The 27,709-nt window shown below is 42.0% G+C and overlaps 1 protein-coding gene across 1 annotated transcript; it reads left to right on the top strand.

The window, feature by feature from the left end:
• The first annotated feature begins 3,040 nt into the window (after positions 1–3,040).
• LOC134745699 (beta-alanine transporter-like) lies at positions 3,041–27,322 on the top strand. Its single transcript, XM_063679815.1, has 16 exons — positions 3,041–3,129; positions 3,425–3,620; positions 4,078–4,243; positions 4,583–4,681; positions 4,999–5,158; positions 5,491–5,740; positions 7,037–7,222; positions 7,530–7,729; positions 8,277–8,455; positions 13,614–13,721; positions 15,811–15,970; positions 18,578–18,773; positions 24,241–24,370; positions 24,772–24,879; positions 25,941–26,100; positions 27,123–27,322. Exons 2-16 carry the CDS (start codon positions 3,427–3,429, stop codon positions 27,320–27,322), a joined length of 2,496 nt encoding a protein of 831 aa, XP_063535885.1. The 5' UTR covers positions 3,041–3,129; positions 3,425–3,426.
• Positions 27,323–27,709: the final 387 nt, after the last annotated feature.

Below are 27,709 nucleotides of genomic sequence, written 5' to 3' on the forward strand. Positions count from 1 at the left end.
AACCTTAAAATTCCATAAGAAACGTTAGATTTTTATGATGATAAATATAATTCTGAACGCACAAGTTGAGTCGATGCAATTTCTAAACGCATCGTTGACATTTCATACGTCAGAACAGAAATGTCAACATTGTCAACAAAATTTTTACTTAAAAACACTTCTCACCGACTCACGTAAACATCAGAATTTCCAGTGTTTTCTGTTAAAATATCGTTAAAAAAAATAAGTGATTCCAGTGATGAAGATGATCTAACGTCTGTGGATGTTGCACTTTCCTCGCTATAGTGAGGGGAAAAGTTTTGTGTTACACACGGGTGCAAATGTATTTTACTTCTCGTGTGTTGAAGCACTCGCTCCGCTCAGGATTCTATTTTAGAACCACTCGCTTCGCTCGTGGTTCAACTATAGAATCCTTTCGCTTGCTCGTGTTTCAATTCCACACTCGCGGGTAAAATACAACTTTGCACCCTTGTATAACAAATAACTATTTCTTGAATTAAAAGTTGTTTTCTATACAAAATTCTCAAACTCGAGTCTGTGACCCAGTAGACGTTTTACGTGAGTTTGTTATGAAATTCATGTTTATAAGCCAGTAAAACGTGAAAACAAAAGTTGATTTACCGATAAAATATGTTACATAAGATGTTCAATTCGTATGAATATTTAATAATGAACTGTTTAATGTTTATTTATTTAAACAATATTCAAAATTTCCTTGAATTGGAGCAAATATTGGAGCAAGTAGGACCATTTATTTTTACGGTATACATAAAATATCTTCCCGTTTCTCTTTTTGGCCTTGTAATAAATGTAATTTAATTATTATATTCTAAGAATTTCTTATTTAATTAATAATTATATATTGAGTTATATTTTGTACAAGCGATGGTAAAATTCTCTAATAATCATTGGCTTGGCTGTGGCTGTCTGGCTGAGATGAGATGAGTCACATAATACGATACGAGTCCGACACTTCATTGATTGACCATATACGAGTACATTGGTATTATATTCACGATCCGATCCGAGCGAGGCACGAAAAAAATGTACTTAGTGTTGCGTGCCCTTTTAAGGCCGTTCCCTGAGCCAGTAGTACGTACAAGCCCAATTTCAAAGAAAAACCGCAAATCGATGTTGTACAGGTTAGCCGTTTGGCACACGCATACTAGAGGTCAAGACAAAATTTTTGACCAGCAGTTCCTACAAAAAAATCCCTTAGGAGGGGAGTGCTGAGACAGTTTTTTTTTTTTTTTTTAAACCTATCGTGTGTGGTATCATACGAAAGGGATTTTTGAGGTGATTTTAAAAATATACCACATCATTACATTTCAGCCATTTTTATTTAAATTAAAACAAAAATAATTTTTAAAACATATCAAGTTTGTGCTCCCTCAGATACTATATGGCTGATTTTTTTTGTACTATATACCACAAATGATAGGTGATATCCTCATATCTAACCCCAAGTTAACCTTTGTATATTACAAAGTGACACAGTTCTACTTCAATAACTATTTTACGAGACATGAAACTGTACCTACTGCAGATTTTTTTTTAGTAACTGCGGGTCAAAATTTTTGTTTTGACCTCTAGTATGCGTGTTCCAAACGGTTTTTTATGCGAACAGCTTACACTACGTGGCTGTCAATCGAGAACAATTGACAAATTGGAAACTAATACCAAATCTGACCCTGACAGAGCCCGCGGCCGCGGCTTCCCCACTTTCTGCCGGCTTCCCGCCTCTGCTATGTCCATTGCGGGTTTACTGGAAAACACTATTATTTTTCCATCTTATTTAGGTACAGTCGAAGGCAAAAATATTGATCCAGACAAATGGCTCAAAAATATGTGAACATGACTTTATTGTCTAAGGCAAGGTGTAAAAGCGTACACATATTTTTGAAACTTTGAGAATGTATATATATTTATGCCCTTGACTGTACATTTAGGTAGACTGATATTGTCTCTGTTTATATTTTATATACACACAACAAATTTGGCAGAGCGGGGATAGAATGAACATTCGCTCGTTTAGTCTAAACCAGCCTTCATATCAGACACATACTAGAAAGACTAGAGCACTGTGTTGACTATGAGAAAAAAGTTTAATTATGAATTATCAGAAGTGAAATTAAGATATTAAGTGGTTGAAAGTAAAAAGCAGCAATGTAAATAGTTGCCCCGTGTACTTACTCCTGTTCCTGTGTAACCCTCGTGACCTTGTTCCTGCAATTATGCACTAATCGAATTGTCTGCGACTGATGGGATAATTGCGCACGCGCTGCTCGCCGGCAAACGGGCAGCCGCGCATGCGCGAGAGTCGCGAGACCCACCTAAAGGGTGTCCAGGTAGGGATAACAGTAACATTTGCTACTGCATAATGTCCCTTCTTCAAACTATTTATAAGGCGGATGGAAAAACGTTAATCGAAAAACGCTCGCTAGTTGAGAGATCGGGAATTTTCCAGTCAATTGCGTCAAGAAAACGTTACGCCAATAGGTAAGGTATGTAAGTATCCCAATTAGGTACTTTTTAGGGTTCCGTGCCCAAAGGGTACGGGTAAGGGTAAAAGGTAATAAAGATTATGATTATGATTACGGGACCCTTATTACTAAGACTCCGCTGTCCGTCTGTTTGTCTGTCCGTCCGTCTGTCACACTGTGTAGGCTGATCTCATGAACCGTGATATCTAGACAATTTAAATTTTCACAGATGATGTCTTTCTGTATTTTCTGTTGCCGCTATAACATTAAATACAAACAGAATAAAATAAATATTTAAGTGGGGCTCCTATACAACAAACGTGATTATTTTGCAGTTTTTTGCGTAATGGTACGGAACCCTTCGTGCGCGAGTCCGATTCGCACTTGGCCGGTTTTTGAATACCCGTAGGCATTTAAAATTGCGCTGAGAGGAAATTGTATAGGGACTCAGTCGTATTATGGACGCATTACAAATTGGAAACAAATGTTAATAATCGATAGCAGTTAACTACGGATTAGCATCCCGCTGTGCATGGCCGGTAGCGGCGTTTAGGGCGGCTGAAGTGGTCGGCGCTGCGCGTGCGCGCGCGCCGCCAACCGCCGCCGGCGCGCGCCACTCCGAGCTGAGCGGTCCACCCAGCCGCAGGTAACCAACTTGTTCTAATTGTTCCTCGATCATAACGACTAGCAAGAGATATTCAGTCATAGTTTTATGCACATTTGATGCCTTTTTACGTTAGATCTCTTGAATTAAAAGCATAGACAAAAGAATAGAAAGCTGCTGATTTGTATATCGTGCTTTACCTGGTTTAAATCATCGCCAAAAAAACAAGGAAATTTGTTTTTAAAATTAGGAGATATTAAGCGGCGAAAAATCGCTTCCATTTTGTAATAAAGTGTAGTCCTGTCAGTATCATCACGTTACCACATCATAATCCCAGAAATGGACTTCGACGCGATCCTCGAGGATGTGGGCGGCTGGGGCCGCTACCAGAAGCTGGTAGTGTACGGAGTGCTCCTCCCTGCTGTGTTGCCCTGCGGGTTCCATGCTTATGCTCAGCTCTTCATGGCGGCGGAGCTCCCGCACTGGTGCGCGCCGCCGCCGCACCTCGACCCGCAGGACAATAGGAACATGAGGTAAGACACCAGCTGCTCCTACCTGCTGTGTTGCCCTGCGGGTTCCATGCTTAGCCATTGCCATCTGAATCTTATGCTCAGCTCTTCATGGCATTGGTGTTTGGTGGTGGATTGGTGTTTCTTCACGCAGCAAAGTTCTCTCAATGATGCGCGGCACGCGCTGCCAGAATTGCTTAAGTTTCGCTCTCTGTAGCAGCACATAAGGTATTCACTCACTGGTGGAATTGTAAAAATCTTGAGATAGGTAGGTACCACCAGTTTACCTCTACCATCCTTTAGATCGAGCTCCTCACTCTTTTTCTTCTTAGCTCGGTTCGGTCCTAGTCCTAACAAAATGTTGTGATTTTAACTGTTGTTTATTATTGCTATATATAATACTCGTATAGTTATCAAGGCACAACAATCGACGAGAAGTGATATTTTGTTGAAAGGTCTTAAAATATTGTTTTCATCACAGCATCCCCATGGAGCTCCGGAACGGCGTGCTGCAGTACTCGCAGTGCAGCATGTACGAGCTGAACTCACTCAGCCAGCTTCCAGAACCGGCTGATCGGCGCGTTGTGCCCTGTACTAACGGCTGGCACTACGACCGGAGTGTCTACAAAAATACTGTCGTCAGCGAGGTATTTCAACACTGAAACCTTCATTTCATCTTGTCCAGTAAAATTAGATTAAACTTAGGTTTGGGTTTGAATTTATCATTTTCGTTCCTGATATAATGAAGCGCGTCTTGGCGGGGGCAGCTAGTGCCATGCCCGCAGATTGGTACAGCGATTATATCCTCAGTCTTGGTGCAACTCTTGGTGGATGGATGGCTAACAGGAGTAACAGGACCAACTAACGTCTTTCATGGAAAAAAAAGTACATATTTGTAATTGTGTAGAGTTTAATTTCTGGCAATAAGAGAATTTTCTATTTTCCTGCGGTTTCGGATTTAAATAATGAATATTATTGGTTGGCAGTGGAATCTGGTGTGCAGCAAGGACTTTTACCCCACGCTGGGGCTCGTGCTGCTGGCGGTCGGCGGCATCGTTGGCAACTACATTTTTGGATATCTGCAGGTATAATAATAATGTAGTTCACAGGAGCAAGCTAGGAGCCCCATTATTGCATAGGTAAAGCAATGAACAAATTTTCCAAAATGTCCATAACAGCTGATGCGATTTTGGTACAACATTATCAAGACTATTCCACAAGCTTAAAAGTTAAAGAGTGTTAAGTCATCGAATATACTAATTGTATCGTCATAAGAAATAGCCTTTGTAAGTGACACTCACAATGCTCCGCAGTCATGATGATCACAATAAAATGAAGAAGTTAGTCAAAAATTTACTAAGTAGTTAAGCAAAGATTTTATTTTTGTTGTATTGCATTGCAGGACACTCTGGGCCGCAAGCCGTCGTTCTTCATTTACCTGCTGATCGAGTGCGTGTTCGGCGTGGCCACCGCCTTCGCGCATAACTTCGCACTGTGGGCAGCCTTCCGCGTTGGCGTGGGGTTCACCGTGCCCGCCATCATGGCCACGCCCTACGTGCTGGGTAACGTAGACCCCACTGTATATTACAGGCGGCCTTATTCGGATTCACCGTGCCCGCCATAATGGCCACGCCCTATACGTGTTGGGTAACACAGACCCCACCAAATCACTATGTACATTAACGTCAATGGGGTCAACACCCAAGACTACACGTGGAGGTAGGACCCTCGTGGCTCGTCCGTACCTTGAACTACTTACACTCACGTGTCTCGGTAAGAACTGCAAGAAGCTTAATTATTTCATTATATTAGATATGCAGAGCTTATTGGAGCCACATTTGTAACAGTACGAGTAGGTACGTGACCTTAACGAGTTGTTTTCTGACATGTGTAGCGATCGAGCTGGTGGGCCCCCGGCACCGCACGCTGTGCACCATCCTGTCTAACATCGCGTACTCGACGGGGCTCATCCTGTTGGCCGGCGTGGTGTGGCTAGTGCGCGACTGGCGGCAGCTGGCGCTGGCCACCAGCCTGCCCTTCCTCGCCCTCTTCCTGTACCTGTGGCCGATGCCCGAGTCGCCCCGCTGGTTGCTGGCCAGGGGACACTTCGACAAGGCCGAGGTCATACTGCGGAACATGGCTAGGTCAGTTCATAAGGTCAAAGGTATTTAAAGGTGGCAATTGATGATGCGAATACGCTTATGTTCGCTTACTACGCTTATTTTCACATCTTTCCTATGGAATCGATCTTTGGGGTTTAGCTGCAGACCGTGATCGCCCTTTTATTATTCAAAAAACCGGGCAAGTGGACTCGCCCACCGAGGGTTCCGTACTTTTTAGTATTTGTTGTTATAGCGGCAACAGAAATACGTTACATTATATGTGAAAAGTTCACGGTTCATGAGATACAGCCTGGTGACAGACAGACGGACGGACAGACAGACAGATAGACGGACAGTGGAGTCTTAGTAATAGGGTCCCGTTTTTACCCTTTGGGTACGGAACCCTAAAAAAAGTCGTCCGGTAACGAGTGTCCGTGCGGTGCAGAGTACGAACGAGTGACGAACCAGCAAGAGAGCTTTTTATTAATATAATTACGCATCCTAACGGTTCCCTCGCTCTTTATATTTGAGGTGGGAAAACTTATCCGACGGAGCAGGAAACACTTTTCCACCTCTACTACGCGTGAGTCGTCAAGACGAATACCTAGGCACAGACTTGCAAAAACAGGTAACTTCTTCCAAATTATAGGCCCACGCATCTATAACAGGTTACCGTCTGATATAAAGATGTTGCCTCAGATCTCATTTTTATTTTATTTATTTAACAAATTACATAAAAAAACTCCTCTGTTTCCTGATCGAAAAGATTTCTGGAAGACCAATGAGGCTTATCATTTCTAACGTATTGGAACGGGGTAGGTATAGCTATTTTATTGACAATTTAATTATTATTATTTTTCCAATGTTTACAATGATACCTAATTTTAATTGTATATATTTCTGACATATCTATTGTATATAATAATATTAATAATGTAAATTACGCATCTCTGACAATGTATGATCATGACATGACAGACAGAAACACAGCGTGATTCATTAATCTCAAAACGCATTATACAATTATGCATTAAGAGGAAGGGTCATCCCGAGTAGAGGGAACTATTAGAGACCTTTGACTAGCGTCCTCAATTAAATAAATACTACAAGTGCATTATAGTAATTCCTTTGACCAGTAAACCCATGAGGAAAAAAAAAACAAAGTAGGCAGATGTGTCTAACCTGTTGTGGTTTTACAACCAAGTTATCACCTCGCCAGCTTAGCTACTGTTGCTCCAGAGTCCAGACTGAAATGAGGTAATCTACTAGTGATGGAACTCCTGTGTAAGGTCGTACGTGTACGTAGTATCTGAGGGTGGACAACATGTGGTGTTCCAGGATCAACAAGAAATCTTTGCCGGCCAACTACATGGTGCACCTGCGGCGGAGGTACGAGTCGGAGAAGCTGCAGCAAGAACTTGAGCGGGAGAAGTCGCGCCAGTACGGCGTGCTGGACCTGTTCCGCACGCCCAACCTGCGCAAGAAGACCATCATCATAACCTTCATCTGGTTCACCAATACCAGGTCTTTGATGTTCTTTTCTATTCAACTACCGCTTTTTATCCTAAAGAGCATTTCATTTATCCTTCTTACATTTGGCGTGGAAGCATACTCTTACTTCACCATATTCTTCATCAAAATTGTATGAGGACTTGTTAAATGTTTTGCTTCTCTCCATTAAAAATAAGTTCGTCATTTTATATCGTCTCAGTTCATTTCATATTATTGTCTGGAAGAAATTAATTAAAGAGACTGGCCGTTGTTGCTTAGCTGAATTATTTTTGCTTTTGGGGTATAAGTACCCAAAGATAAAATTACAATTTTTTCCCAGCGTGTATGTCGGGCTGTCGTACTACGCGCCGGTGCTGGGCGGCGACGAGTTCCTGAACTTCTTCCTAGCGGGCGTGGTGGAGCTGCCCACGTACCTGTTCTTGTGGCCCAGCATGGAGCGCCTGGGCCGCCGATGGACGCTCTGCATGAGCATGGTGGTCGGCGGCGTGGCCTGCCTCACCACGTTCCTGGTGCAGCACGGTGGGTGCCTGACTGTTACTCCTAGCTGGTGATATCCCTGTGGCCAGCATTCGGCCCTCGGCCGCCACTGGTCGCTATGCATGACTATTGTGGTCGGCGGCAAGGCCTGCCTAACCACATTTCAGCTTTTATCGCCTACTGCAACTGCTGAACAATATGCCTCTCATCGACTACGCCATTTGTCCCGGTCTCGACCTAATCTTATTCAGAAGTCACCCAAAATTTTCCAAACCTAACGAGCTGATGGACCCCAGGCGCTACTTTCATCTGAAAGCGGCCACCAGTCCTGTAACCTGTAAATAAGAAACTGAACGTATATTTTTAATGCTACACCGACTCCATTTAACATTCAGTTCCAAACTTGCAGGACGGAGTCGTGATTAAACATAATTATTACGTGCCAAGGTATGTAGGTATGTACTTTTATAGGTAGGTACCTGTACCTACATACCATCAAGTGTGATCAGACAAATTTCAGGTGCCATATGAACATTTTGTGTTGCCGTTACATTGTACCAAGACTACAAAATTGTTTGGATGTTTGCAGAAGAGCATGTGACGTTGGCGCTGTACTGCGTGGGGAAGATGGGCATCTCATCAGCGTTTGTGGTGCTGCCCCTGATGGCGTCGGAGCTGTACCCCACCGTGGTGCGCGGGCTCGGCATGAGCCTCAGCTCCGTGCTGGGCATGCTGGGGCCCATCTTCATCCCGCTGGTCAACTACCTGGTGAGTACTGCCCTGATGGCCCCGCCCTCGCAGCCCTCGGACCAAATATTGGAAGACCTATAGGTAAAGCAGACGAGACTCTTTCCAGATAGATTTTCGTACATTGACCCGCCTGTTGCTGTCTCTAATGCACGCGCTGCTGTCAAACTCGCACATCAGTGACGTCAGTGACATTGACAACCGGCATCATCACATGCATGGGGACAGTCCGGACGGTAGTATATTTAAGCGCGTGCATTAGAGACAGCAACAGGCGGGTCAATGTACGAAAATATATCTTGAAAGCGTCTCTCTTCTTTACTAAATAAAGTATTTAATAGATTCGATAAGGTTTACCTTGTTGTCGGCGCAGGGTTCGGACATGCTGGTGCTCCCGCTGGTGATCATGGGCGCGCTGCTGGTGGCGGGCGGCGCGGCGAGCCTGCTGCTGCCGGAGACGCTGGACCAGCGCCTGCCGCAGACGCTGGCCGACGGGGAGCGCATGGGGCTCGACACCGACTTCTGTTGCCACCCGCCCGTGCGCGAGCGCGAGGTGCCGCGCCCCATCAGAGATACTCATACAAGATACTAGCAAGTTTGACGTTCATAAATAACTACTTTTGTCTTTTGGATTTTATTTTGTACGAAACGAAACTATAATAAAATTACCGGGCTTCATAATAGGTATACCCTATTGCGTTGAGCAAATAGATATTTTAGTGTCAATCAAAAAACCGGCCCAGAGCATGTCGGGCCATGCTCAGTGTAGGGTTCCGTAGTTACCCTTCAGTCACAATAAACTGCTAAACTGGAGCTAATATTAGTATAGAAGATTGTTAACGCCAGAGGCAGCCAAGCGTGGCAATTTCAACTACAGAGGCTGAAATAGTCGCGGCCAGCGAGGCAGCCACAGAGAGAGTGTTTTGGCTGACTCAGAATAAAAACAAGCCACCAAGCATAAGAGCCGGACAAAAATGCTTCCCAAACTGTATACCCGTCCTTTACTTCCTTACGAATTAGATAACGTGTCGAAAAGAGATGCATATAATATGTTTGTTATTCCTCATTTACGTAGGGTGTCACAAGTTTTGTGCTTTGCTAAGGATGTTCTATATAGACTTTTTATATCGATAAATTATGCACTATGTGCCACGTTTAAAAAAATATCACGAAATTGGCAGAGTAAAATAAATGATTTATGATTTAGTAAGACCAGGAAAAGCCTGCAACGATTTTGATAGCACACGCAGTGCAAGTAACGTGTTATTTATAGGTACGTCATAAGTTCATATAAGTATGACGTTTAAAATAAAACTTGCATGGCGTGTGCTATCAAAATCGCTGCAGAATTTTCTTGGTCTTACTCTACCAATTTCGTGATATTTTAAACACTAGGTACATAGATAATAGTAACAAAATATACAAGGCAGTTGACATATACATCACCACAGATGTACAAGATACCGTATAAAAAGTATATAAAATACAAAAATTTAAATATCAGATACAAGATGCTTTTGGGAATGGTATTTCAAATACTTACTAGATGCAAGATAACAATCTTCTATGTAAGTGAAGTCGTAAGTAAGCCAAGAAAGTGTTCTATCAGTTTTAGACTCTATCACATAGTGATTCACTATGCCATTAAAGGCCACTTTCTTGTCTGACTAAATATAAAAAAGTCAGAATCATATATCTAACTTATATATATTATTATTTTTAAGCCTATTTGTATTTGTATATATGTAACCCTAATTGCTGTTATAATATATTTAAAAAAAAATAACTTACCTATGCCTAATTTAAGTTTATAAAAAGTTCACTCCTACATAGACTAAAACTTATATACCGTTTTTGATCACTTATTTCATTCGCCTCTCTCTAAATTTCTAATCGTTCTCCAAAGTCAGGGCCATAAACGATAATTCATAAAGGGTGAGAATTTAAACATGTAAGTACTTACTAGATAGGTAAACCAACAGGATCTATGATTAAGGAAAGTTCATCAATGATCAATCGTGTCTTTTTTAGTGTTATTGTTCCGAGGTCGATAAAAACACACATCACTATGCGAATAAACATAACCTTAAATATATAGTTCCAAAAAAAAATCGAAAATACATGCAAATAATATCTATACAAAATTGAATGCGGTGATTTTTAAATAAACTACTAATATAGATTTTTATGTTAAGGTTAGGTCCTATAAATTAATATCATCAAAATTGAATGAAACTCACCGATTAAAGGTTACCGGTTCGTGTGTATTTTCTTTTCTTCCTGCATGCGATTTACAGTCCTCGATCACACAAAAGATTGTCACATAAGGAACTTTGAACCATTGTTAAGAAAAACTCAGCACGTTTTCCAACAATCTTTTAGGAATATAAATAATATAATTAAAAATCAGCAAGATGACCGCGAAATATTTGAACTAATATAATACGACTATGTTAAGTTGTTACAGTTGACACCTACCTCCTACCTGTGAATTAACGATCATATATATTATTTGGTTAGATTATATGAGATCCAATGAGGGCTATCGTTTTTTTGCTCACCAGTTGGCGCCTCTGTTGATGGTGGTTGATGGTGGTCCATTGGTGGTCCAAAAGACTATGGATGGTACAGAAAGGATGACAATCTCTTATGGCAGAATTGTTGCAAAAGTGACCGCTTTCAGCTTTAAATAATAGTTTCTAATCTCTCCGGTGGCGCTAGTTAGGCTCTGGGACATGATATAACATGAACCATATAAGGCAACAAATAACACGACCAAATTACGAAGGTTGTTTTTGGTAGTATTTCGGTGTATGGTGGCGCCGCCTAATAACTGTTTTTTGATGGACACTTTTCATACATAGATTTGGCTCCTGTATAGTCTCCATGCAAAAGACTAAAGAACAGCTGTCAGTCATTTAAGTGACAAGTGACATTTGACATTTCGAACTATGGAAAAGACCACCATCTACACTAGCGCCCCTAGCGGCGAATTCATACGCGTTAGCCCTCATTATTATGGAGTGTACAACAGTGTAGAAGTTCTATACCGTCCATTTTGACATTTTCCTCAGTTCATTTAGTGACAATGCTAAAAAAAACGAACGTAATTGCGGATTGTTGTCTCATTCACTCATAGAATAAAAGTAATAGCGTGTTGTGAATAAGATACCTTTTACCAAGCTTTTATTTTTGCCCGGTTTCTATGCTTGTTATTATTCTGAATCGCCGTCCACACTCATGCGCGAATCACAGCGCGAAGCCGCGAACGCGAGTGTGGAGTCTAGTTCGCTAATCAGCGAAATCGACTCTACACTCGCGTTCGCGGCTTCGCGCCGCGTAGTCTGGAGCGGGCTTGAGGTGGTTACCAAAGAGTAATGGCTCCTCTCCGCGATGGCCCAGCGTAGCGTAGGCCAGTCTAAGGGACGCAGCTATGCGGTGGAATGAGATAGCAATATCACTTGCTCCCTCTAACGCATAAATGCGTCCCTTGGACTGGCCTACGCGGGGCCATCGTGTAGAGGAGCCATAAAGGTATATTAGTGGTTACCGTTAAACCGTAGTGGTTATGGTTATATTCTCTTTGGAGTCTTTGGTCATGCTAATGTCATAGCCAAATATATTGTATTCGTTGCTTTACAAATAATATTTTATGTTTTCGAGCTTATTTACACCAGAAAATGTAAATATAATTGAAGAAATTGTACAGTATTGTTTGTGATTTGGTTTTCCGGTTGTTATTGATCGTTCGGTGGCGTTGAATATATCCTGGAGACAATGGGGAACCAGTATGCGTACCCGCGGGCGCCGCCGGTCAAGGCCACTACCACCACCGAGGAGCCAGACTGGACGCACGCGTGGCACTTCTTCTTCTTCACCTTCGACCGCCCGGGCGCCACCATCTTCATCGCCGGCATTAGCATAGTACGCTACCTTACTTTGCGACATTTCACCAACTTGTCTGCCATTGCCCCGTACACACGCACATTTACAGAAATATGCCGAATAAAAGTTTGTTATACTTAAACCAAATAATATTATGCCTTTGTACGGGAGAGCCTGCATGCAGTAAAATAATATTATGCCTTTGTACGGGACGGGATATACACCTGCATGCTGTGAAATGCCAAAAAAATGTTTACGAGTATTATACCTATATAAGTAAGAAAATAATGAATAGTGATACGTAGTTTAAAATACTCAAAAACTAAAAACCACATCGGTTTTCTGTTGCGTTAACTGTTTCGGGGGTGACTACGTCACTGCGTGAGTTGCGTGGCGAAATCCCATTCTTTAAAATAAATAGATTTAAAAAAACTGTTTCGGGCCTTCGGGCAAATTATATGAACCGATGGTAGCTGATCCTATAGATGAGCTATTAAGAGTCCCCGGCAAGCTCGGCCGAATTTCACCCTCCCATTCACCTTCTCATTTTAAAATTACGCGCGGGTTGGATTGGAATGAAACTGCACATAAAATGACATGAGGAATATCTAGGTCTGTAATTAGTTTATATACTTAGCTCCGTTTATAAAACAAACGAAATTGAGCAAAAACAAATTTTGTATGAAAATTTATAAATTCGCTGTATTTTTTTAACTACTCAGGTATTACTTATTCTGTGGTATGGTATCGGAAAAGCTACATAAACTAATTTCAAACATAGATATGCTCGACTTGGCGTGGGCACTGCCGTGCCCCCAGATACCTTATCCTATTGTAAATACAAAGTTTCAGAGAAATAGCTAGTCGTTTTAAAATGATAGCGTAACTACTGTACGTTTGTAATTTTTAACATTCCTGACAAGTTGACAACATACCAAAAATAACCAACGTAATTTGGAGAATAAAAAAAATGTGAGACTGTGACAAGGACAAACAATAATAGCGCTTTCTCTTCTACTTAAAAGTGCTTGTTGCTAGGCCTATTTGAATAAAGAATATTTTGACTTTGACTGTACTCCTACTGTAAGATACATATAAGACTATCCCGTTCGGTCATTTCCCCCCACCGCTCATGCCTGATCCCGGAACCCCCAAAGTATTACTTAGTGCCAGTTGCACCATCCGCACTCGACAGCTGATCAACGTCACCCGGCGCGCCGCGGCGGTTTACTATGAAACTCTCCATACAACAAAATTTAGCGAACTCTAGATATGAACCCTCTCCGTGTCGCAGGTGCACTCGCTGTTCCACATCCCGCACCTACTGATGTACCGGCGGCTCGGGATCCTCACGGCCTTCTGGAGTCTCGTCGGCGTGGGACTCGTTGTCGGAGCTGTCATGGTACCTTATCTTACCTTACCTACATGTCCATCTTGGCCTTACTTGCCTAATATACCTATAGAATAGATAGATCACCAAACGAAAACCAAACAGTGCCAATCGGGGGAAATAATTCGTGTATTAGCGTATTTTGGCATTGTTGTACGGAATAGTGTATTAAACAACATACTAAAAGTAATAATAACTCCACGGCCGACTTCGGCCACGGCGACTGCTGTCAACTCCTACCAACTCCCTGCGGTCATGTTTTAATTTTTCGCAACTCTTTTTCGAATTTCCTCTTTTCCGCACTTGTATCATAATAGTACATTATGATACAAGTGTGCTAAGTTGGTCATTATACACGAGGCGATATTGTGCGCGCGAGCTGTAAGCGAGCAATGCACACGCGTTTCATACGACGTTTTTCAACACACTTGCGAAAAAAAATAAACTTTCATATGAATCAAATTTTAATAGTTAAAACAGTTAGTATTGTGTGTTTTATCTGTCATACTCGTACTGCCGGCCGGCCCTCGCTCGCCCCGGCCGCGGGCGCAGGGACCGGACAACCCTTTCCGCGATAAAACCCTTTCAATAGGCGACACTTAAACACGGCTAACACATTGAAAGACTCTCCCTTTTGAACTGCAAGCCCATTCATACCCTTACCTTTGACTAACCCTTACCGAAAAGCTGACCAAAAATAAGGCTAGCTCTTAATAAGGGTTACCCTTATTTTTAAGCGCTTTTTATAAAGGTTTCCCTTTGCGTGAAAGAGACAGGATTAGTATATATCTACGGTAGTGTATGAAAAGGAAAGAAAATACGTGACTAGTCAAAGAACGCCGCCGTCGCCGCCGACGATCGCTCGGATTCGAAGTAATGTGTGCTTTATGAACAAGGTAGACGACTTAAATTAGCACGCTTATATGCTAAAAGGGAAGCCCTTTATAAGGCTAACCCTTATAAGCAATATGCAAGGTGTTGGTGAGCGGATGATAAGGGTTTTATAAGGGTATTTGGGCTACCGATTACTCAAATGTGGTAGCTTTATATAAGGGTTTTTAAAAGCAAAACAAAGGGTTTCGTCTGGCAAAGGGTATGGTGAGTTAAGCCTTATGCAATACCCTTATAAAACCCCGATAAGGGATAGCGGGCCGGTCCCTGCGCGGGCGGCGCGGCGGGCCGGCCTTGCCGGGCCGCGCACTGCGCAGGCGGTCGGGCGCGCCGGTGCCCGCCAGTCCGACCAATTAAAGAAGGCTCCCTTTCCATGCATATTATTAGCAATCAGTTAGCTTCTTAACTCAGTCGGACAATATAATGAAAAAGCACGAGTGGAATAATACACTGAAAGAGCACGCGTGTTTAATATCTAGGATTATGAGCCAAAAATCGGTGGAACAAAAACGTCGTTTTGAGCAAGTGTGTTGAAAATAACTATTTCGTGGCGCCTGTGGTGGGGCCGTATGGGCGCCTTTTGTTTTTTTAAAGATTTTATGTTTAATTATTTAAGAAAGTCCCCTTGAGTTTCTTGCGTCGTTTTATCTTCTCCTTGCTGATGTAGTGTCTATTAGTTACTCTGTGGTAGTCTAGGGTTAGAACCGGTGGTAGTTTTTTAAAGTCATAGGTTTAAGTATTATAATATTCTTCAACCTAATTCTGAGCAATCATATCAATTGACAGCAACATGAAGCCGTGTCTGTATCATGATATCATCATTATGTAATTTTCGTAGCGCTTCCATCAGTGTCTTCCCCACTCCGTTCGCTGGCGTCGCTGCCCGCTGCCAACTTGCCATGTCACTGCAGATTGGCGTAGTACCTAACTCATACTGAACAACCACCGAAACTAACAGATTGGATTTCGATTTACAAAATCGTTTTATAAATATTTCAAATGAAAATGTGCTCTTGCCGAGCCCGTTTCAGTCTGTGACAGCACTGCCGTGCCGATGCCGATGCTTGTGCCACACAGTGCCGCACACTGGTGGGCTTATTTCGATCGATATCCGGAGAACTTAAATGTAGCTAAGTATAAGACGCCTGTTAGATGATCGAGCGAGGCGGATCGATGCGAGCTGCGACCTCTGTGTGTGATGGTGTTGCAGGAGACGGAGCCGTTGTACGACATCTGGATCTGGTACTCGACGGTGTACGTGCCGGTGATGCTGATCATCATGTGCATCGTGCTGACGGCGTCCGTGTGGGCCATGGACCTCAAGCCGCTGCGCGCCATCTTCGCCACCATCGCCGTGCTCTTCTATCTGTGTCAGTTGCCTTCCTGCATGATTCGGTCGTAGGTCGTAGAGCGTGAATAACATTTAAAACCTTCGCGCTTTGAACACATTTAATATGTGTTCAAAGCGCACATCACATTTAGAATCGGGTCTATCGCGAATTTATATTTCACCTCAGCAGCTCGAACAAGCCTAATACTTTCGTCACTAACAAAAAAGAAGCAACAAAGTAGCTTTTTTATTTAGTGAAGGCCATGAACTGCCACTTCATACTTCTATTACAAATTCGTTTTTTTTTGTTTCTGTATTATTCTAATTCGAAATACATTTTAACCTTTAATATGCTCTCACTACTGAGGTGAAAATAGTACATTTCGATGCTAGTGCGGAAATTATGTCATTACTTCACGAGTACCGAGATATCGCATATATGCCCGAGATAGGCAAGACTCGGGACGAGTAAAGAATGACATTTCCGCACGTGTATCGAACGACGTTTTTTAATACAGTTGCGAAAAAATAAGAAAAACAACAAGTAAGTAATTCTAAACTTTTATATTATTAATTCTGTGACATCATTGACATTTGACATTCATAATGAAGAGGTGTTTTTTTAGCTGGGTGTTATTATTATTGAACCCACTTCAATGATTTTTTTTTAATGCATGTTCTATAAGACAGAAACAATTGTAAATATAATTGTAAAACATTGTACTATTATTACCAAAATATCGTTAATTACGATTATTTGTGTATCGTACGTTTATAAAAACAATATCGAATGTTGCCTTTGGAAACTTAAAGCAGAAAGAAAGAAAAACGCCTCTTCTTTGACAGGCGTTCCGTTCCATTCAGACAACTTATTAAGAACGGTTTTCAATATTCAATATAAAAAAGACGTGTTATAATGATGAAGAGGTAAGTAATAAAATATGAAATATGTATCTATATTTTTCATATTCTTACATTAACAGTAGGTTTTTATGGTGATTACAACGTGTAAAGGAAACTAATATTAACACTCATCAATAAGTAGTCATGAATTGGAACAAGTATAAATTTAAAAAAATTGGAAAAGTAAAAAGCACTAGATCGCGAAAACCAACTTTCCGCACGCTAAACAGTTACGTAAAATAGCACTTTTTGAGCAACTGTATTAAAAATTATATGTGCAACACGAGAGCAAAGTTATTTTACATCTCGTGTTTTTGCGTCCGTTGCTACGTTTAAGATTCTAACTTAAAATCATTCGCTTCGCTCGTGATTCAATTATAGAATCTTTCGCTTTCTCGGGACTCAAAATAAACACTCGCAAGAAAAACCAACTTTCCTCTCTTGTTGCACAATAGTTATTTGTTATACAAGGGTGCAAAGTTGTATTTTAACCGCGAGTGTGGAATTGAAACACGAGCAAGCGAAAGGATTCTATAGTTGAACCATGAGCGAAGCGAGTGGTTCTAAAATATAATCCTGAGCGTAGCGAGTGTTTCAACACACGAGAAGTAAAATACATTTGCACCCGTGTGTAACACAAGACTTTTCCCCTCACTATAGCGAGGAAAGTGCAACATCCACAGGCGTTAGATCATCTTCATCACTGGAATCACTAATTTTTTTACGATATTATAACAGAAAACACTAGAAATTCTGATTTTTACGTGAGCCGGTGAGAAGAACAGTAAAACTTTTGTTGACAATGTTGACATTTCTGTTCTGACGTATGAAATGTCAACGATGCGTTTTGAAATTGCATCGACTCAACTTGTGCGTTCAGAATTATATTTAACATCATTATAAAAAAATCTAACGTTTCTTATGGAATTTTAAGGTTTATGACATAAAATTATTAAATAAAGCTAAATTTGGTATTTTTTATTAGATTCTCAAACCATTTATTTAATGATATTTAATATCGAACGAACCATTATCATGAGCGTTTTACGTTTTGTTATCTGTCAAGCTACTTAAACACGCTCCATCCAAGGTCAAATTACTTTCCCCACTAGTGGATAAAATGCGTTTTTCCCCGCTTGTTTTAAAGGATAAAATACGGCTTTCCGAGCTAGTGAGGGGAAAATAACTATTGTTACCTTTATTTACCTACGTTTCGACACAGATGTGATAAATGATAATACTTATTCTGTGACACAGGTTTCACTGGTCGTGGACGCGGCTAATTGACGTCCCAGTAAATAAAGGTAACAAAATAAATTCGCGATAGACCCGATCCCGATTATAAATGTGATTTAATACGTGAATCACATTGTCCGATACGATAACAGATATCGGATGTGGGATACACCTACAAAGAAGCAAAAAGTAAAAAAAGTGCTTTTGATATATTTAATACATTTAATTAATTACTGTGAAAGAAAGCGTTAATGCAAAAATAAAAGGATTTGATGCCATAGGGCAATTGTTCTCTAAAGGTCATCCGACATCCGATATCGGATGGGGCAATGTGGAAACGCTGCTGCTTCTCTTAGTCCCTCTCACCCCCCCACGAGCACTAGGTTCTGGGCTAGAACGATTTGCCATAAGGTTTACGCATGGTCAGTTAACACTGTTGGCCATGGCGATGGCGATTCTCTCCATTGTGTCAGTGACAGTGACAGTGTTAATTATGGGCATTTTGCAGTTATGTTCTACTGCATCATATTCGTGCAAACGGAGAAGAGGAAGATCTTCTCAACGACGACGCCGACGACGACGACGACGACGCCGTGCCCCTGGTGCCCCACCTGCACCACGCCCACATGCACCACACCCGAGCCGGCCCCGAAGCCCCAGCTGGTCCTGCGCACGCTCGAGATGCTATTTAACGAGAACAACCTGTGACCGGGCCGGGAGTCGGGAGGGGGGCGCCGGCCGCCGCTGCCCCTCTACGTAGGTAATTAAGGACGGATACTCGGCGTCGGCGTCGGCGTCGCGACCAATTGCTGTCTCCGGGCCCCTGTTACAGTTACACCACCACGCGCGGAGACAATTGTCACTTGACAGTGACCATTTGCCGTACATTGCTGGCTCTAAAAGTCCATACCTATATATTGACGATGACTGCATGTATCGTCGTTACTTAGGTATCGATCCAGAAGTGGACAGCAAATTGTCAATTGTCACCGTGGTAAAATAGGTCCCTGGTGACATGTTCATTGTTCATGTGTGGAAGTGTTAAGTACAACAATAAAATGTCGTTTCGTAATAACTTAATGGCTCCTCTACACCATCGGCAATGATGATCCATTACAGAGTAGGCGACGCCTCCCGCCACTTCTTTTGATGAGTTTGATGCACAGGTTTGATGTTTGCCCTACACAACCGACAGAATGGCGATTACGCTCCATCATCGCCGACCATGGGCCACTATAGGCCATTTAGCCCTCCACACGATCGGAATCACATGCAATTAGCCATCATTGCATTCGTGGCCAATGGTGAACAGGAGCCATAATGGTTTTATTACTTTTCATCCACTACCTTGTCCTTGTAACATAAATCACAGACCATATACCAGTCGATGTAGGTATTGAATCCCCACTGACGATGACGGCAGATAGCCGTGCCATAGCCGTGCCATAGCCGTGCCATAGGTGCCATAGCCGTGCCATGGCCGTGCGTCGTGGCCTGTATACCTACTTATACATATATGGAGCTGTTCACACCTAATTAATGTCACGGGTCTAACGCGAATCATTATTTTACCTTTTTTCGACGTTTCAGCCAGGTTGTATTAGCTGTGGTCACGGAAGACTGACGTCCCAGTAAAATGTCAATTGAGATGAGATATCGGCAACTAACTGGATATTGGTAAACAACACTAAACTACCCGACATTAGTTTATATAAATAATAATAATATGAGCATCAATAGATTCTGATAATGGGTATGTGGTCTACTAGTCAAATCAGTTTTCTTTTTTAGAACTGTCGAGATCGGGAAAGTGGACCGATGGTACCTACCAGAACAGAAGGGAAACGATTTGCTAATATGGAATTTATATGAAACCATACACAATGACTTCACGGTCAACTTACCTACTTTTTATACTTCAATCCGATTAATTAAATAGAAATTGTGTTTAAAAATAACTGCTAGGTAATTATCTGGTGCTTTATTTCATGCATGGTGTGAAATAATTTATTTTAAATAAAGTGTTATACCCTTTAAGAATATAGAATGATATTTTTCCTGCCTTTGAGAAAGAGAAAATCAAATTAAATTTTCTCTTCAAAACAAGTGTAAATTCCTACGAAAATCTACCGAATATCTTATAATATCAAAGTCATTTTCACACTCAAGCAATCTGCAAAATTTGCTTATACTGTTGGTATACAGTCTGGTACCCGTGTGGCGTGTGGCGTGTGGCGTGTGGCGTGTGGCGTGTGGCGTGTGGCGTGTGGCCACCTTCCACCTTCCAGCTCCATCATCAGCCCCTGAGTACTATCTTGTGTTAAAGAACTTGTTGAGTCGAATCAAACGAGCCCATACACGAAGTGGTTTAGTTACATGGTTGATTGGTACCGGACCCGGTGGCCACCTTCCAGCTCTACTCTCAGCTCAGCTCTAGATATATTCTGACGTGTCATCAAAAGCTTTTGTAGTCAGCCATTAATTTAGTACCTATAAAATGTCAGGTCATTTCCAATAATTTTAATGTTGTCCGGTAGTTTGTTAATGAGGGCTATCGTTTTTTTGCTCACCAGTTGGCGCCTCTGTTGATGGTGGTCCAAAAGACTAAAGAACAGCTGTCAGTCACTGAAGTGACAAGTGACATTTGACATTTCGAACTATGGAAAAGACCACCATCTACACTAGCGCCCCTAGCGGCGAATTCATACGCGTTAGCCCTCATTACTATACTATAACAACAAATACGTAGTAGCATAGAAACTCCAATTAAGGTGTAATTAAATTAAAGTGACAGAGGTTAGTTGCTCGAAATTTACGAACTTCGATTTTCGCGGTTATAATACTTATAATATAATAGCCGGTCAAACAACATTGTCAGTAGAAAAAGGCGCGAAATCCAAATTTTCAATGCGACGATAACCCTCGCGTCTTGTATTGTATTTTGTAAGTGCCGCTTTAGCGCTTTTATTTCTACTGACGGCAATGGCTTGACAGACTATATGATGTAAGTATAAATGCCTAATGGCCTACTGACTGTCAGTTCGGCGGACGATATCGGCCTGTCAGTTCAGTTCAGTTCAGTTTTTGGTTCTTATGGCATCTGTCCATTGGGACAATTTTGCCAGCATCAAGGTTGTGGGAGCAGAATTTCAGTATCAGAACTTGATCCAATCCGTGTAGATGCTTGATCGGTTTAGAACAAAAATATGACAGTTCCGAACAACTGACAGGCCGATATCGTCCGGCGGACTTAAGGGGCCCACAGACTATCAGTCCGCCGGACGATATCGGCCTGTCAGTTGGTCGGAACTGTCATATTTTTGTTCTAACTGACAGGCCGATATCGTCCGGCGGACTGATAGTCAGTGGGCCCCTTTAACGCTGTGATGGATGCGCAGCACTTGCTCAGAACGACATCTCCTTGCCTGTCATGCGAGTGTCATTCTTTCATTACCAAATTACTTAGTTTTCTTCACCGCATTCTTACAAATCAATAGTTTTCTATAAAGCCTTTCCTAAATCCTTAGTTCTTACTTCGAGCTCATACAATAAAAGAATAGCAAATGTAAAAGCCGACCAGTATCGTTTAGGGGTAGTTTTGTTGCAATTATGTAAGATTTCTTATTTGTTCACTATGGTATATTTAATCTTGCCTGTAATTAGTACGAGTGTGCATATGCACCACGACGGTAATGTCTGTAGGTTGATTGATGAGATGGAGTTGCTCCTGAGAAGTATTGTTCCGATCAAAAATACGGTAGGTAGGTAAGGTAAAGTTAGACCAAGCTAAGTTGGCAGCGATTTTGATAGCCCAGGCGGTGCAAGTGTTATTTTAAACATCAAACTCCTATCATATCATTTAAGGATCAAGGCGCGAAATCGTGAACATCCTGCGAAATCGACGCCACACTCGCGTTCGCGGCTTCGCGCCGTGATTCGCGCCTGAGTACACCCTGTAGCTCAGGATACTGGACGGATTTTTTTAAATGACGTATCGGTAGATTCCTCTTGCCCTTCACAACCTGTTTACACTTGTTTTATTAAAGAAAAAACAATACAGCCGACTTGAGAGGATGCTGAAAGTAAAATCATATTTTTCCTTGTAATGCCTAAACTATTGAGGTTTCAATAAAAGTAAGAGTAAAACGCAAATTTCTCCAGGATGGTACACATTTTCCAATATGGCTGCGATTCCTCGAGGTCCCCAAATGTCAAATAGTGTGGACATGAAAAAGAGACCTTTAATTAACATACATACCAAATTTCGGGACAGTTCTAGAGATTTCGCGATTAGGTCTAATCCGATTGTGCTAATACGTAGGTATTTCAGGATTTTTAATAGTAAATTGCCCCCAACCCTTTTAATTAGGGGATGGAAGATTGTCATAAGCAATTTACAAACAGAAGTGAAATCTCACCAAAAACATTTTCATGTGAAATGTTGCCAAGACGAAACCATAAGGCTTGCACTGTCAAAAAGTTATCAGATCTCTTGTAGAGCTAAGCTTCTAACTCTACAAGCCCTAACTTCACAAACTCTACACCTTAGCTTAGTCAAATTATGTGGCTTGGCCGTTTCGTTACTACAAGAACTATTGTATAATAAAAAATAATGAATAGTGAATCCATTTTTCACCTTACGTCCATGCAGGGACCGGCCTGCTATCCCTTATCGGGGTTTTATAAGGGTATTGCATAAGGCTTAACTCACCATACCCTTTGCCAGACGAAACCCTTTGTTTTGGTTTTAAAAACCCTTATATAAAGCTACCACATTTGAGTAATCGGTAGCCCAAATACCCTTACAAAACCCTTATCATCCGCTCACCAACACCTTGCATATTGCTTATAAGGGTTAGCTTTATAAAGGGCTTCCCTTTTAGCATATAAGCGTGCTAATTTAAGTCGTCTACCTTGTTCATAAAGCACACATTACTTCGAATCCGAGCGATCGTCGGCGGCGACGGCGGCGTTCTTTGACTAGGCACGTATTTTCTTTCCTTTTCATACACTACCGTAGATATATACTAATCCTGTCTCTTTCACGCAAAGGGAAACCTTTATAAAAAGCGCTTAAAGATAAGGGTAACCCTTATTAAGAGCTAGCCTTATTTTTGGTTAGCTTTTCGGTAAGGGTTAGTCAAAGGTAAGGGTATGAATGGGCTTGCAGTTCAAAAGGGAAAGTCTTTCAATGTGTTAGCCGTGTTTAAGTGTCGCCCATTGAAAGGGTTTTATCGCGGAAAGGGTTGTCCGGTCCCTGCGTCCATGTGACGCCAGCGAAACGGCCAAGCCACATAATTGTAGAGTTAGAAGGCTCTACAAGAGATCTGATAACTTTTTGACAGTGCGAGCCTTATGGTTTCGTCTTGGCAACATTTTACATGAAAATGTTTTTCGTGGGATTTCTCTGTCGCGGGCCTTTCATCATCATCATAGTCATGTTCGGCGAAGAAGATTGTTTCCGCTTCCTTTTGTCCCGCCGAGTGCTAGCTTCCTCTTTTACTAATAGCTTATCGTATTTTAAAAACGCTATTCTTCCCTTTTTTCGTTCTTCTTTTAGTTGAGGAATAAGTTGCTGAAATCGTCTGTTATGTACTCGAAGATATCTATTGGTAGCTTTTCTTATTTCGCATACATACTTATTAGAATTGGACGCCCCTCTGAACCCTTTGTTTTACCTAATCTAAATACTTTATTGATATCTTGTTTGTAACATTTAATGCCAGAATCACTTAGAGTTTTTGCTGCTATTTCTACTATATCTATCATTGTTCTCTGCGAACTCCTTGAAGCCGTGAAATATCAAATTGTTCTCCTTTATTCCATGTTCTAGACCTTTGACCTTCTCATTTAATTTTACTGTGTGTTCATTTAATAAATGGCTATTCTGATTCTGATCCGTCCTTTGCCTTTTTTCGATTTTTAATTATTATATAAGCACTAGGAGCGAAAAACAAAGTCCATACAATTTTTGAAATGCTCCTAACTCTTATAATGTTAAAAAAAATCTAACGAAACTGTGGTTGATTTACATCAATACAAAATATTTTCAATTAATTTAATATCTAAGGAGGAAAATAAGTTTGTATGAAAAGGCAATTTCGCACGGTTGGTCGCACTTTCATCCTAATCACATCAATTTCTGTACACGGCAACCCCCAAATTTATCAGGAGCGATGACGAGAGCATCACCACGTCGTTCAACAGCACGGACCGTGACTGGACGCTGGACTGGTACTTCCACCCGCCCTTCTCCATCGCCAAGCCCGGCGCCACCATCTTCGTGGGCACCGTCAGCATAGTACGCACTACCCTTGTTACTAGCTCACCTGGGTATTTTGATCCTACGAGCCAACTACGAGCATTGTTTATGAATGAACATAATTTGCCACTCGCCAGCGCCACGTGCCACGTCGCCACGCCACGTCGCGCCCGCTCCGGTCGCGCGCCGCTTGTGTCCACGCCGTCCAGTCCGCGGCGCGGGCGCGGCGTTAAGCTCTCGAGTGTATTTCCGATCCGTCTGATCACTTGATCAAAGACCAGAAGGCCTTGCCAAGACGACAATCGTTTGCAGAAAACGAAACGAAACGTTAATGGAAATAATGTATAGAAATAATTGTTATCTTGGCTAGGCCCCCTGCTTGGCCGGCGCCGGCACCCGTGTGTATATATGTGTGTGTGACTGTGTGACGTGTGTTGCAGGTGCACTCGCTGTGTCATATCCCGCACCTGCTGATGTACCGGCGGCTTGGGATGTTCACGGCCTTCTGGAGCATCGTCGGCCTGGGACTCATATTTGGAGCCATACTGGTAACGTACTTGTAGTCAGCTTCAGAGATAGTCGACCCCTCCCCCAACTGCAAACTAAATGTTCAGGGAGAGTCAGTTAACTCTGTAGTGGACTGTGTACATACTTATACTAAGTATGTATTTGACAATATAATAATACTAGTAAACAGATGTAGTGCATAATTGTTTGCCTTCGTATTTTCACGGAAACGCACGAACGTGTTATGCTATTTCAGTCAGGCTCAGTGCATAAAGTACTGAGGTTGACTGAAGTAAAATCACAAATACGAACGTTTCCGAGAAAATACGATGGCAAACAATTATGCACTATATACATCTGTACTTATACGAATACATTACCGTTGTCTATTATGAAGATAGGATAAAGTGGCTTGAGATACTTTCGTGCGGGCTTTCAGTCGTGCTAGATTGAATACACTGCCCTCATTGTAAGGCATCTCTGACGACAACAGCAAAGTAAAGAGCGAAAAGAGTTGGTGCCAAAACGCATCCTTGTTTGACGCCACATGTGACACCAAGGTATCCAGATTGTTCGCCCTTTACGCTGACACAGCATTGCATGCCGTCGTGCAGAAGTCTAACGAGCCTGATAAACTTAACCTTGCATACCGTGCGTGGTTCGCTAGCACCTTCCACAAGGCTTCTCGAGGCACACTGTCAAAGGTCAACAAAGCAAAAAAAGAAAAAAAAGTTCTAATGTCAGCGGCATTGAAGCCTATCTGATGATGACGATGATGATGATGATGTCCTCCCAGACGTATCCGTCGACGGCGACATCCCGACAAGCGCTTAGTTTTTAAATTATTAATATTATTATTTTTAAAAGAAGCCTATCTAATGCGGCGCCAGTTGCGATGGTGTGGTCATGTCTCCCGTATGTCCAATGACAGAGTTGCTAAGCGCATCTTTTACTCAGAGTTGCAGAGTGGTGACGGAAAAAAACTTTTGAGTGGCATTCGTTGGCGAGGCGAGTCGTCGTTACTCGTTACTCTCGCTAGCCATGCGCACCGGCTGGACGTTCCGCCTCCGCCTGCACCTTGCTTGTGGTTCTTGTGTTGCAGAAGGACGAGTGGCTGTACGACATCTGGATCTGGTACTCGTGCGTGTACGTGCCCGTGATGCTGGTCACCATGTACGTGGTGCTCACGGGGGCCGTGTGGGCGCTCCACATACAGCCCCTGCGCGCCGTCTTCGCCACCGTCGCCATCCTCTTCTACCTGTGTTAGTGTCTCACTCACACGAGGCGTGGCGTGAACCATGCAGTGCCCCGTGAACTTACTTCCAAGGGGTTCAGTAATGTTCCGATCTGAATCATGCATTGTATATACGAAGGGCGCTGTTGCGCTGTAGCATTAAACAGATTTATTTCATGAAATGAATGTAAATGTGCCATGTGAATGTAAATGGCTCGAAACATCCTATTTATTACTTCTCACGCAGGTTATTGTTTACTTTAACGGGACTTAATCGCGTAGACGTTAGTTCCCTTAAAGTAAATAATATATAATGTAAGATGGCATAAAGTCGAGAAATTCGGACGGGCACCGCCGTGGCGGGGTGGCCTAGGGGTTCATGGCGTTAGCCGCGATAGCTAAAGACGCCGGTTCGAATCCGGCCTTCACCACTGGAGGGCTTCGTCACTTTTTCTTTAATATATGACATCTATTACAGTTTTTAATTTATATATAGTAGTGTGACTACTTAGAAAAACACAAATCTAAATATTTAATAAAATAATTTGATTTGTTCTCAAACTTGTTCATAGATGGCAGCACCAGTCTCTTTAGCTACAACGTATATCCGTAAGGAGTTCGTTTAGGAGGTGCAAGCGCGCACTGCTTGCCCTTAGAGCTGGTCAAAGACGCTTAGTCTTACTAAGATGGCATATAGTCGAGAAATTCGGACGGGCACCGCCGTGGCGGGGTGGCCTAGGGGTTCATGGCGTTAGCCGCGATAGCTAAAGACGCCGGTTCGAATCAGGCCTTCACCACTGGAGGGCTTCGTCACTTTTTCTTTAATATATGACATCTATTACAGTTTTTAATTTATATATAGTAGTGTGACTACTTAAAAAAACACAAATCAAAATATTTAATAAAATAATTTGATTTGTTCTCAAACTTGTTAATATACCTATATAATGTGTTTATTGTGTGAAAACCGTGAGTTTAAATGAGTTGTCGTTCTTAGTGTTTCTTAGGTTTTCTGTTATATAAATAATGGGATGTTCTATCCGTTTCCAGTTATGTTCTATTGTATCGTATACGTGATGAGCGAGAAGAGGAAACTATTCACGACGACAAAGCCACCGACACCGACGACGACGTCGCCGTGCCCCTTCTGCCCGCAGTGCACCACGCAGCGCTGCACCACCCCCTCCACCACCCAGCCCACGACCAAGGCAGCGCTGCGCCTCATCCAGTACCTCAGCGACCGCGTCTGACCCTAGTTTAGTACTCTCTTTAGTAGGCAGCTGTCAATCAATATTATAGATGCGAAGCCCTCTGCTTTACACGTTTGTTTTGTCTTCTTTTCAGAATAGCATCTCATGCTAATTTCCGCATTTTGAAAAAATAAAATAAAAATCTATGTAATCATAGAATCTGGTCACAAAAAGTCATAAGAAACAGTTAAGAATTGCGTCCTGTAGAGGAGAACATTCGGGCATAACTATAAGAAAGCAAAATGCCCGAGTCAAATCGAAGACCTTAATGCTTAGCATAATGATTAATGAGCATACTAGTGACAACACAAACTACCAAATTAATAAAGTAGGATTGGGCCTAAAAGTTCGTATGTAGGTACCAAATGAATCCTACAAACAAGGGCC

Source organism: Cydia strobilella, chromosome 11 (genome assembly GCF_947568885.1).
Source record: "Cydia strobilella chromosome 11, ilCydStro3.1, whole genome shotgun sequence".
Lineage (NCBI taxonomy): Eukaryota > Metazoa > Arthropoda > Insecta > Lepidoptera > Tortricidae > Cydia > Cydia strobilella.